The sequence below is a fragment of the Hyla sarda genome, chromosome 6 (genome assembly GCF_029499605.1).
Source record: "Hyla sarda isolate aHylSar1 chromosome 6, aHylSar1.hap1, whole genome shotgun sequence".
Classification (NCBI taxonomy): Eukaryota; Metazoa; Chordata; class Amphibia; order Anura; family Hylidae; genus Hyla; species Hyla sarda.
Window position 1 is genome coordinate 114,974,860 of NC_079194.1, and position 14,023 is coordinate 114,988,882.

The 14,023-nt window shown below is 43.9% G+C and overlaps 1 protein-coding gene across 1 annotated transcript in view; it reads left to right on the forward strand.

The window, feature by feature from the left end:
• The window catches only part of LOC130275993 (sodium- and chloride-dependent creatine transporter 1-like), a 104,237-nt gene that overhangs the window by 70,078 nt on the left and 20,136 nt on the right, over nucleotides 1-14,023 (forward strand). The window contains exons 8-11 of the mRNA XM_056524772.1: nucleotides 870-994; nucleotides 1,572-1,684; nucleotides 2,452-2,589; nucleotides 3,454-3,556. Coding sequence (XP_056380747.1) covers nucleotides 870-994; nucleotides 1,572-1,684; nucleotides 2,452-2,589; nucleotides 3,454-3,556 — 479 coding nt within the window. The remainder of the gene's footprint in view (nucleotides 1-869; nucleotides 995-1,571; nucleotides 1,685-2,451; nucleotides 2,590-3,453; nucleotides 3,557-14,023) is intronic.

The following is a 14,023-nucleotide window of genomic DNA, read 5'->3' on the forward strand; positions in this document are numbered from 1 at the left end:
GGAATCCAGCATATCCCCATTCCCAAAGACGGAAGTAATAGAGATAATATTCTCCTACAAATGGAAACTAGATGACTATTGAGGACTGGAGCGTTAGGGCCTTTAGGATTAAACGATAGAGCAAAGTATGGCCCCTAGATTTTTTGTATGTTTTTCACATAGGTGTTTTTGTAATGGGGAAGGTTCCTCCCCCTCCCTTACCTATACTTAAAATGCACCTGTGATGGGGAAGTAGTCATGGAAGGCTGGAAGAAGTTCCTTGCTGGAACTAAACAGCGTTGCCTTGTGCCTCCTGCGTCTCACCCGAGATCCCTCCCCACCCGCCCCGCATTTGTGTACCACCATGCATTACCTGAAATAAAGAAAACCCTGCTTGACATGCTAGAACCGGTGAGTGCTCTGTCCTTTCAATTCTACTTGAATGTTGCATAATTACTATAATACTCCCTATGTACAAGAATACATATGCTATAATACTGCCCTCTATGTACAAAAACATAACTATTAAAACACTGTCCTCCATGTGCAAAAATATACCTACTATAATCATGCCCACTATATATAAGAATATACTATCATACTGCCACCTATGTACAAGAATAGAGCTACTATAATATTGCTCACTATAAATGAGCGTGTAGCTACAATAATATTGACCCTATGTACAAGAATATTACTACCATTATACTGCCCCCTATGTGCAAGAATATAAACTGCTAAAATACTGCCACATATGTAGAAGATTATTACTGTAGTACAATGCCCCCTTCGGCAAATGCTTGGATCTAAATGTGTCAGGGATTGTAATTGGAGTTTCTCTCATTAAGAAATACATGTGCAGTTATGGTTATTGATGTTCCTCCCTGCAGGGATGCTTATATTCTGGCAGCTATAAACAGTGCTACAAGCTTCTTTGCTGGTTTTGTGGTTTTCTCTGTCCTGGGGTTCATGGCATCAGAGCAGGGAGTCGACATATCAAAGGTTGCAGAGTCTGGTAAGTACAGAATAAAAACATAATCACGAGATGTCCTGACCACATATTAGGGCTTATGGCCATCACATAGAGGGGCCCCTCACTTGGGACCCGCCTTTGTCAGGCTGGTTTTAAACAGGTGTAATACAGGTGCATTTTTGCATTTGAATTCTGTTTTGACCTGTCTGTGGGTCTAATGACTTGAGGAGAGCCTAAGAGAGGAGAGCTACTGCAAAGAGTGTATCTCGCTCTGGAGGACTCTATGTATCACAATGTTGCCTGTTCATTTTAATGGCCTCATCTAATACCACGTTTCCCCTGCAGTGACGAATTGTGTACGCAGCTTCTCAAGGTGACATCAGACTCTTTGTCCCAAATCCACATACATGTTATGTCAATTATTAGTCATTTGTTTTACTTGTACTGGTATTCGGGAATAATGCTTCATTCACAGCCAAAGTGACATTTAGGATTTTGCTGCTTTCTTGCAATCAGAGTGCAGTGCCTTGTATGATATAAGATCAAATATTCACTGACCGTGCATTATATATGTATAGTGATATATAACTTGATGCTTTGTCTGACTTGTTGTATTAAGGTCCTGGACTAGCCTTTATTGCATATCCAAAGGCTGTGACTTTGATGCCATTCGCTCCAATCTGGGCAGCCCTGTTCTTCTTTATGCTCCTGGTCCTTGGTCTTGACAGTCAGGTAATCTGAAGGGATTCTAGGTAAATGTCTTTGAGGGATGTAGTTAAGGTAACACTTAAAATAAACTTTAGCTTTAAAAATGTTTTTTAGTTCCAGGCTGGATTTCCCATAGAAATCTAAATAATTGAATTCATCCAAAATTGGAACTGGCTTACCAGAGGGCTATTGCTTACAAGGCTGATAGTGTTAAAAAAAACAAAAACTAATTTTCAAGTAAAAAAAAAATATGATGGAACTTCCTTATCTATAACTCTTCTGGTTCCTTGCCAGCCACAACAGCACATAATGTAAACCGTAACTACTTATGTTGCCCCTGTCTGGCAGAGTTAGCGACCATAACATGGGAAATCCAGCCCTGGTCCAGTTACTAGTAGTATTAATATAATATGCCATTTTTTACTGAATTATTATTATTGGGATGCTCTGGTCATATTTTGGCACCCAGGAGCAATGTCTTGTTTTTGTTGTGATATCTCCAAGTGCTGAGCAGGACCTGCCCTCCACTCCCAACAGGACAGCTGTCCCCTCGTCATCACCTTCCTCTTCTCTTACTTGGGCCTGAGACAGGGAACGGGTTGGACACTGGCACCTTCAGGGCAGAGGCCAACAGGGCAGAGTTGGAGGTGAAAACGGGAGGAAGCCAAGTTGGCCAATGGTGTGCAGGGTATGGGCAAAGGGGAGTCAGATGACCTTAGTATGTTAAGTTTCTTCTTGACGTATGTCTTGCCCATCTTCTTACTTGTTGCTTCTTTTCTGTTTCTGAACAGTTTGTGGGGGTCGAGGGATTCATTACCGGGATCATGGATTTATTTCCACAACCAATTAATGGCTTTGTGCGCAGGGAGGTCATCGCTGCACTCTGCTGCCTTCTATGCTTTATAATAGACCTCTCCATGGTAACTGAGGTAAGATATATATCCAACTCATATCTCTGCCATTCAAGGACTGAATAAAACACCCAACTCCAATGATAAACAGATGGAGTCAAATACTTGTGTCCCTATTGTATACATCAGGGATGTAAGAAGAATAAGCAAATGTAATCAATCTCCATGGTCCTGATTACCGATCACTGGTTCAATTAATACATTGTTATATAGATTCAAGAAGTGTAGTTAAAGGGGTAGTCCAGTGGTGAAAAACTTATCCCCTATCCTAAGGATAGGGGATAAGTTTGAGATCGCGGGGGGTCTGACCGCTGGGGCCCCCTGCGATCTCTCTGTACGGGGCCCCGGCTCTCCGCCGAGATAGCGGGTGTCGACCCCCGCACGAGGCGGCGGCCGACACGCCCCCTCAATACATCTCAATGGCAGAGCCGGAGATTGCCGAAGGCAGCGCTTCGGCTCTGCCATAGAGTTGTATTGAGGGGGCGTGTCGGCCGCCGCCTCGTGCGGAGGTCGACACGCCCCCTTCCCGCGGGCTGTCGGGGCCCCGTACAGGAGATCGCAGGGGGCCCCAGCGGTCGGACCCCCCGCGATCTGCAACTTATCCCCTATCCTTAGGATAGGGGATAAGTTGCTCACCACTGAGTCACCACTGGACTACTCCTTTAAGTTTCTCCAGAGGAACATGGTAGCAGATACCCAGACCTTCAGCACTTTACATTGTAGGTAGTCAATGGTTTTTCTAGGGTTATCCAGGGCCCAGGTGTAACATTATTATTGCAACCCCTTTAGTTCCATCATGAGCCAGGACATAGTGAGCCCTCAAAGAAAGAAGAACAGTTGCTATAATGATTGAAATTACCATTATGTGTTTTATGATTTTAGGGTGGGATGTACGTCTTCCAGCTTTTTGACTACTATTCTGCAAGTGGCATCACACTGCTGTGGCAAGCCTTCTGGGAGTGCGTGGTTATTGCGTGGGTTTATGGTAAGCATTTCTTACTTACTTATTAAAGGGGTACTCCAGTGAAAACTTTTTTTTTTATCAACTGGTGCCAGAAAGTTAAACAGATTTGTAAATTACTTCTATTAAAAAAATCTTAATCCTTCCTGTAATTATTAGCTGCTGAATACTACAGCGGAAATTCTTTTCTTTTTGAAACACAGAACTGTCTGCTGACATCATGAGCACAGTGCTCTCTGCTGACATCTCTGTCCATTTTATGAACTCTCCAGAACATCATATGTTTGTAAAGGGGATTTCCTTTTACCCTGGACAGTTCCTAAAATGGACAGAAATGTCAGCAGAGAGCACTGTGCTCATGTCAGCACACAGCTCTGTGTTTCAAACGGAAAAGAATTTCCACTGTAGTATTCAGCAGCTAATAAGTACAGAAAGGATTACGATTTTTTAATAGAAGTAATTTACAAATCTGTTTAACTTTCTGGCACGAGTTGATTTAAAAAAAAAAGTTTTTCACCCGAGTACCCCTTTAGTGCATATAATGGCATTAAAATGGCACTTAAAGGGGTTTTCACGCAAAAAAGATGGTAAAATCAGATATGTGCAATATACATATCTGTAAAGGAGTAATAATAATGTGCTGTTTAAGAAAAAAATGACTTACATCCCTGTACTTCTTTCCTATGATCACTTCCTGGTTTCCTCTCTCAACTGTGACCCTGGTTTTACCATGTAGCAGGGTAGAAACTGTCCCAAGATCCCTCTTGCTTGCATACACATTAGAGCAGTATTTTCCAACCTTTTTAGCCACGGAGCGCCCCTTGGGAAAAAATTCTACCTAGGGACACCCCTAACAAACCTTTTTTTTGAAAGCCAGAAATGCACAATACCTATAACTAATGATGAGCAAATTTAAAGAAAATTCGATTTGGACGACTCGCCGAATTTTCCCCCCAAAATTTGTTTCGGTCCGAATTTATTCGCGGCGAAACGCTATTAAAAATAGCCTACATTTCTGGCCTACAGAGAGCCTCAATAGGGATGTAGAACACTTTGGCCCTCATTTACTGAGAAAATCGGGTTGTAAGTCTATGTTGCTTTCTTACCCGACTTCTTTTTTCCCCTGGTATTTATTATTATGTCGCATCCTGTTTGTCGCACTGGGTTTTGTTGGTTTTGGTTTCCAACTCCTCTGAGCTGTCGGGAAAAAATCCACAACAATACAACAAATTCGGGTTGGAAACCTTTATAAATACGTGGGAAAGCTCAGAAATGTCGAGTTACGCCCCTTTTCGGGTTTGGGAAAATCCACATCGAGTCCGTCTGGAAAAAATTTCGCATTGTGTCGCAGACTGGCGCACGATGTCTGCGACATGGCGCAGACAAAGATGCGACAAAAAAACCCGACAAAAGAGGTCGGGTTTAGAATAGTAAATGAGGGCCTTTGTCTTGCTGTAACACGCATATGGTATGTGCTGGGTTAGTGAAATAATACTGTTATTCAGTATGACATGCAGATACTTTTGGAAATGTCCTTCATGCCATAAGAATGTAGTGACAAGAGTTACCTTCCATTCTGGACTTCTTACCTGGCTTTTATGTATAGCAATTATTTATTTAAATTATATTAACCCCTTAAGGACAATGGACGTACTCCTACGCCCCCCGTTTCCGAGTCCTTAAGGAATTACTGGCTGACGGCCCCGAACAGCCATAGCCAGCAGGGGTGAGGTGGCACTGGTGCCACCACACGATCGCCCTGCTTCGTCGGCCGGTTTACCAGCCGACCAATCAGGGCACCTGCTGCGGGTGTCTGCCCCTCTTCCGGAGGACGTGATCGGGTGCGGGAAGAGGACCCCGGCAGCTGGGGACCCCGATCCCCGGCATCCCTGTTGGGATCGGGGCCCCAGGAGCGGCGACGGCGAGGGACTGACCTGCAGCGTGGATCAGCAGTTGGACGTGAGTGACAGCCTCCTGCTGTTGCTTAGCAACAGCTCCCAGCATGCAAAAAGGGCATGCTGGGAGCTGTAGTTATGCAACAGCAGGAGGCAGACCACCACAACAGCTGGAGGCACATTTTTTCTATGGAAAAGTGTACCTTCAGCTGTTGTATAACTACAACTCCCAGCTGGCACAATCAGCTAAAGTGCATGCTGGGAGTTGTAGTGGTGCATCTGCTGGTTGCATAACTACAACTCCCAGCATGCCCGTTGGCTGTCGGTGACTGCTGAGAGTTGTAGTTTTGCAACAGCTGAAGGCACACTGGTTGTGAAACACGGAGTTAAGTAGCAAACCAGTGTGTCTCCAGCTGTTACATAACTACAATCCCCAGCCAAAGTAGTATGCCTCCAGCTGTTGCATAACTACAAGTCCCAGCATGCCCTTCCACTGTCTGTACATGCTGGGGGTTGTAGCTTTTGCAACAGCTGAAGGCACACTGGTTGCAAAACACTGAGTTTGTTACCAAACTCGGTGTTTCACAACCAGTGTTTCTCCAGCTGTTGCAAAACTACAACTCCCAGCATGCACTGATAGACCGTACATGCTGGGAGTTGTAGTTTTGCAACAGCTGGATGTTTCTCTCCCCCAGCCCCCCAATGTGGGCGGAGGTTTACAGTAAGTATCCAGCTGCAAGTTTGAGCTGCGGGAAATTTTCTGCCGCAGCTCAAACTGCCAGCGAAAAACTACTGTGAACCCCCGCCCGTGCGACTGTACCCTAAAAATCCACCACCAAGAAATGTTGTACATGGAAAACACACATAGCAATGTCAGAAAATGTAAAGACATCAAAATACATTAAAAAAATGTTTGGGAAAGTAGCAACACCTCCGGGGCTGTGCACTACTATCACGCGACATGGTTGTCTCTGAGGGACCTTCACCCTCCTTTGAGCCAGCATTGGACATGGCCACACAGGTTCAGGAAAGGTAAGCACTAAAGGTAACCAAAAAAACACAAAATCCATTTTGTCCATCCAATCCATCCATTTAAACATAAAATCCATTTCACATGGTGGCTATAAACTCCCACAAAAGAAAATAACTCAGGTCGCTTGCTGATATACTGCAGGAGGGACTCCAAAATGGCTGCTCTACAGGGTAAAATACGCTGTCCTCTGTGGCGGTAAGTTCTGTGTAAAAGGCGCTGGGAACAGCTGATTTCGATATTTGCGTCAAAATTACTAACAGCATGCACCAAATGATAAATTTGGTGCATGTCTGCAAAAACCAAAGTGAAATAAAAAGGTAAAAAGAAACTGTCAACAACACCAGCAGTACACACCAGTGCTGCAGCACACAGTTGCTGTGTACTACACCCAAAATTGTACTTTCTCTCTCAATCTCACTCCTTTCCCTATCAGTGCTTCTAGGCAGGATTTGGGCTTGAGGTGAATCGCTGCTGTAATACACCGACAACACACTGTACAACACACTGCTCTCTATCCCTCTCTGTAATAGAACAAAGTAATGACTGGGAGGTGAATTAAAAATGCTGCTTTAAAAATGCTTTTCTGTGCAACACACACTACTGTCTGTCCCTCTCTGTGTGCAACAGAACGCTGATGTGACTGGGAGGTGAATCGCTGCTGGAAAAATGCTTTTCTGTGCAACACACAGCGCTGTCTGTCCCTATCTATCTCTCTGCAATAAAAGGCTGAAATGACTGGCCGCAAGATGGCTGCTGATTATATAGGGCTGTGACATCACAGGGGTGGCTGGCTGCTGATAGGCTGATGCTGCATGTGATTCAGGGTCATCCTGCCTACCCTTGTTCCCGCCTTCCCAAGATTCCTTGCCCCATGTCCTCACATGTGGATCCGCCATTTTAGATGCCCATGAGCCTGGATCGCACATGGAATTTAATTAAGTGAAATTCGTAACGAATTCGGATTCATAAGATTCGATTCGCTCATCCCTACCTATAAGTCACTATTCGCTACTTAGCACCTGAGCATCGTGGGCTGTATTTCTAGTAGAGCTAATCCCCCTCCCCAGTAGTTATCACATTAACACCCACATCTCTTCCTTCCCAGTAGTAATCCCATTCAGCACCCACATCTCATGTCCCACAGTAGTAATCGCATTCAGCATCCACCTCTCATGTCCGACAGTAGTAATCACATTCAGCACCCACATCTCATGCCCCACAGTAGTACTCACATTCAGTACCCACATCTCATGCTCCACAGTAGTAATCATATTCAGCACCCACATCTGATGCCCCACAGTAGTAATCGCATTCAGCATCCACATCTCATGTCCCACAGTAGTAATCGCATTCAGCATCCACATCTCATGTCCGACAGTAGTAATCACATTCAGTACTCACATCTCATGCCCCACAGTAGTAATCATATTCAGCACCCACATCTGATGCCCCACAGTAGTAATCACATTCAGCACCCACATCTCATGCCTGACAGTAGTAATCACATTCAGCACCCACATCTCATGCCTGACAGTAGTAATCATATTCATGGCTAATGCCTTCTCATCCATCCAGCAGTGATCACATTCAGGGATCACATCTCACCCCAGCAGGTGGTAATTTCTTTCAAGTCTAACATCTCATTTTCCCCCTCCAGTAATCACTTTTAGGGCTAACAGCTTAATCTGCCCCAGCAGAATTCACTTATAGGCCCCTTATATATCTGGGTGCGCGCACATACACACACACACATTCATTTTCAGGAAAGGTTCATAGCAAATGACAATTCCAACCTACTTACACGGGAGGAATTAAACAGAGCTATGACATAGCATGTGATCAGGTATCCATCAGTAGTTTGCTGAGACAACATCATGACAATGAAAGTGATGCTCTACTATTGATTGGTCATAGGGCATTGCTGACTATAGAACTATGTTAAAAATAAATAAAGTAATACCCTACAGTGAAAAGAAAATTTGGTTTCTGATGGGAAACCATCAACAAGCTGCTGCTGACACATCGGTTGTTCTAAATTGTTCCAATTATGTCTAATGTATAATTGTCATCTAGTTGTATTACGGTATGTCATCTAGGTTCACATGTGATAGGATGAGGGGTCAAATAGCCTATTAGAAGGGATTATCTGTCATTATTTTTTTCCAGAAAGAGCACCACTCTTGTCTGTGAGCCGTGTCTGGTAATGGTAAGTCCTATTTTCTTGAATGCTGCAATACCAGACACAGCCATTCATTTTTTTTAAATATTAAAGCGCAACTGTCATGAAATCTGGGTGCAATAACCTGCACACAGCCTTTGTACCGTGTGCAGGAGGTGGGTATAGCAATATTTTTACCTCATATTTGCAGGCTTTCATGATGCCAAAAAATGCTTTTAATCAAAGCCACCGACGGTCGGATAGGCGTGGCGCGAGGTACGCGATACCCCGGCGCTGCCACGCCCACCCCCACGCCTACCCCGTAGGTCAGCGCTGGGACCGCTGTGTGATTGACACACAGGTCCCAGCACATTTGCCCTTCAGCTAATCTAACGTGCGCACCGCTGTGTGTCATCCAGCAAGCGCTCGCTTCCCCAGCGAGCGCTCACTCCCGCCTCCGTGTTCCTCCTCAGTGCGCCTGGGCAGAGCAGCGCGCGATCAGGTTAGTTCTCGATACAGGAACTGGTGCAGAGAGGAAGCGCGCTCTCTGCACCTAGCACGGCGCAGGCGCACTAAGGAGGAAGACAGCGGCGGGAGCGAGCGCTTGCTGGATGACACACAGCGGCGCGCACTTTAGATTAGCTGAAGAGCGCATTCACTGGGACCTGTGTGTCAATCACACAGCGGTTCCAGCGCTGACCTACGGGGTAGGCGTGGGGGTGAGCTTGGCAGCAGCGGGGCCTCGTTTACCTCGCGCCACGCCTATCCAACCGTCAGTGGCTTTGATTTGAAAGCATTTTTTGGCGTCATGAAAGCCTGCAAATATCAGGTAAAAACATTGCTATACCCACCACCTGCACACAGTACAAAGGGCGTGTGCAGGTTATTGCACCAATATTTTGTGACAGTTGCACTTTAACCCTCTAAGCCTGGAGCCTTGCACAATGACAATATCCTGATTATTCATGTAAACCAAATTAAGATCACTTGTAACATCAGTCTGTCTGTATCATTCCGTCTGTATTTTTATTTATATTTTTTAAGGTTTTTGTTGTTGTTGTTTTTTTATGTTGGGGGGGAGGTTAATTAAGATATAAAAACAGCGCAAAAAAAACACACACCGTATTTATCGGCGTATAACACGCACTGGCGTTTTTTAATAGGGAAATTTAAGTAATAAAAATAAAATGTTATATATATATATGTTATTTTTATAAAGGTGCTCCGTTTTAGTTTCATGAACTCTAGAGTGTCAGGTCTTTCCTCCTTTCATGCCATGAAGTAAGCGGCCATATGGTTATAGTGGTTATATCTCCTTACTAACAAATAATTACTCTCTTATCACACAGAGCGAGCTATGATCACACTTTACAGGCCATTAACCTATTGTCAGACAGTGCTAAATGGGAACACATTAGACTTTTCTTTTATATGAATTAGGCTGACATTTGTGACCATAATCTGATTTATAGTGGTAATGAATGAAAACAATTAGCCATGTCTGAGATAACAGAATTTAGCTTAATAGGTTCTCTGCTCCTCCATATAACATCGATTCTACTATATAACTTTATAAGAACCTATTCATCAATTTATTTTTAGCTAAACTAATAGGTTAATGCTATAAATACAACAATAACTGTATAAGCTTTTCTAGTAGTCCTGATACTATTACCAGCGTTATATCACCACCACCTGTTGGTATTTGGTAGAACAGATAAAATATGAGGTACTTTACATATTTATATGCTTTTTAATTACCTAATGATAATAATAACATAGCAGACATGGACAATATTTTGACTGCTGTTCTGCTCTAATAAGATGTCTGATCTTATCACAGGTCATCAATCTTGGAAGATCTCTATAATACCACGTCCACTATGTACAAGAATAAAACTTCAATAATACTTCTCCTATGTACGAGAATATATTTTACTGTAATACTGATTCCTATTTACAGGCATATGACTACTATAATACTGCCTCTAAGTACAAGATTACATCTACTATAATACTGCCACCTATAACTACTATAATTCTGCCATCAAGAATAAAACAACTATAATACTGCTCTATATACAAGAATATAACTGCTTTAATACTGTTCCCTATGTACAAGAAAATAACACATATATTTATATTATTATATTATATTTCCCCTATGTACAAGAGGGTTACTACTATATTTTCCTCTATGTATAATATAACTACTATAATACTGCTCCCTATAAAAAATGTTGGTACTATAATGCTGATCCCTATATTTAAGTTTATTAACTATTATAATACTGCCCCTATGTACAGTACAAGAATATATAGTAACTACTATAATATTTCTACCAAGAATAGAACTGTATAAGCATATCTAGTAGCCAAGAAACTATTACCAGTATTATATCACCATCTTTTGTTGGTATTTGTTGAAATATCCACACCAAAAAATAGGCCACAAGGTAACAACAATTACAAAACACACGATTACTTTATTGAATATATATAAATATTTTACATACAATATTATTATGAACAAAGGCAGAGCAGATATCAGAATAGAAAAATCAGAGGTATACTCGAAAATATTATATATGTATAGGGGACACAGATGTAATCAAGAGAGCTGAAAAGTATAGTGTGGTGATCCAGTACAGAAATAACGTGCTCTTCTGTACTTCTGCCCATCCTGTGTGGCCGATGCTGTTCAATGTTCATCATGGGTCCACTGTCCTTAAAACTCTCTATATTGCACTAAAGAATGTATTGTTGTATTGTGTTAATATTATTGTAGTTCTATGCACTGTTGTCTTAAGAAATGTATTGTTGCTAAGGACCTTTGTTGTCAGGGGAGTATGCAAGGTGAACAGGTGACTTATCTGCCCAAACCTTATATAGCGAGGTCAGGGTTCAGCTAGCTCTCGTGTAGCTGAGGTACAGTGAATAGAAGTTCCTGAAGGAGGCCTGAGGCCTGGTCCAGCAACCACACATCTACTTCAAGTTAACCCTTGCACCGTGGGTAAAAGTCAAAGCGTTACAGTAGGAGCTAAACATATTGGGGATTCTTCTGAAGTCCAGTCCACAAAGTCAGTCAGTCTGTCAAGTACTAAATTCAAGTGTGGCTGCATCAGTCAATACAATTGCAATTACAAGTCCCAGCAAGCCGATAAGCTTCCCTGAATTCACCCTGCATCTCCTTCGTGCCAATCTCAGTTGTATGGACTTTAACATCTGGTCTACCTCAGTAAAGTGATTATTTGCCACGTGCCTGGCACAGGTGAAGCTGGCCTACAGTTGATCCGGTTCTGTGGGACACAGAAGAGCGTCCCAGTACACCAGTCCGGGGGAACCATCCAAGTGCCGGGAAAGGCTACCCTCACTCTTCCCCCTGGTCGGGAAACTATACTGGCACTGCCTGTGGGAACCTTCCGCAACCTTGAAGGTATGGAGGTGATCATCGAACCAGGGGATCTGGATGAACAAAAAGAAGAGGAGGAAACTCCAGGCTTCCGCAGGTTCACACCTCCTGCAGTTGCAGCACAGACAAGTGGGGAGGCCCGAGTGCTACCCAAGGCATTAGGAAGAACCAAGGAAGAATGGGGCCGAATACAGGATGAAGATGTCGGACTGCGGCAGATGAAAGGTTGGGTGTCCCAGCGAAGAAAACCTGACCGTCCTCCCCTCCAGGAGGTTCCGCTGCAACCTGGAGACCGGGTACTGGTGCGGGAGAAATGTCCCAGAGGCAAATTGAGTGAGCGTTGGGAGGTACAACCTTACAAAGTGATCAGGAGAGTGTACCCCAATTGCCCGGTCTACGAAGTACGGGTTGAAAATGAGGAGTGTGCCTCTAGGATCTTACATAGGAATATGCTGCGGCCATGTCGGTCTGAAGATCCCAAACCTAATGAGGAGAGTCAGTCCCTTACAGATAGCCAAGACTTCCAGTGATCCAATAGGTCTACTGCAGGGGTTCCACCAAACCCACAATGCTGAACAGTTCGAACTTTGTTGTGGACAATGTTGTGCTGCTGTTAGAGGTTGTAATAATCACTTTCTTCCCCATGGACTATATAGGATGGCCGAGGACGACCATCGTTTAGTGGGGAGGCATGTAGGGAGTCAGCCCCTTGAATGACTAAACTCCATTACTTCTATTGAGAAAGTCCCACAGACTGTCATGCATCTTTCAGCCACAAGATTTCACTGTTGATGTAAGTGAGAATAAGACACAGTTGTTGTTGTTGCTTTAAGAGAAGAGATCATTCCGGAGAGGAGGAGGAGCAGGAAGTTCCTGGGACTGTGTGGTGTTCGGCTCTCTATGGCTGTGCAGAGCTGAGGAAAGAGACTGTACAAAGTGGACCCAGACCAGTGCATAAGAGACTGCAGCTGTAGACAGCAAGGGAGAGATCCAGAGTTCTGACTGTATCCACCATCACAGAGACTGAGATAAAGCAGCTGTACCTACAGAACTGTGAGTGTGCACCGGTGATGACCTGTGGTAGGGCATAGAGCAGGTTCCCTTAGACAGAACGTTGCAGCAACGCATCCCGGTTAGCGGGAATCTGATAGGATTATATAGCAGTGTAGCCTGTATTTCTGTGTGTGCGTTGGCGGGAGCACCATTTTATGTATCACGTTACAGTTAACTTTGCTGTAAACCTATGTAATCTGTTATTTCTGTTAACATCATTCTCCGGCCATTATACTCTGATGGTTAATAAAGCCAGTTTCTGCTTCAGCCTCATTGTCTGCTGTACCGTACTTGAATCCTGCACTGCGGTCCCCTACTCCCCTGACCGCTACAAGATCTTGTTCACAGCGCCACTTGTAGCTGTCAGAGGAGTAAGGGACCGCAGTGCAGGATTCAAGTACGGTACAGCAGACAATGAGGCTGAAGCAAAAAACGGTTTTATTAACCATCATGGCCGGAGAATGATGGCCGAAGAATGATGTTAACAGAAATAACAGATTACACTGCAACGTGATACATAAAATGGCGCTCCCGCCAACGCACACACAGGAATACAGGCTAGTCTGCTATATAATCTTATCTGATTCCCGCTAACCGGGACACATTGCTGCAAAGTTCTGTCTAAGGGAACCTGCTCTATGCCCTACCACAGGTCAGCACCGGTGCACACTCACAGTTCTGTAGGTACAGCTGCTTTATCTCAGTCTCTGTGATGGTGGTTGCAGTCAGGTCTCTGGATCTCTCCCTTGCTGTCTACAGCTACAGTCTCTTATGCACTGGTCTGGGTTTCTTTGCAGGTTGCTTATCTTGTTCTGTCAATTGGAGGTTACTGCAGTCTGGTCCCTTGCTCTGTAACTTGCTTGTTCTGGGATGTTCTCCTCTCTTGCTCTTGTTCTCATCACAGTTCAGCTCTGTCTCGTCTGGCAGGATCCTGTTGCTA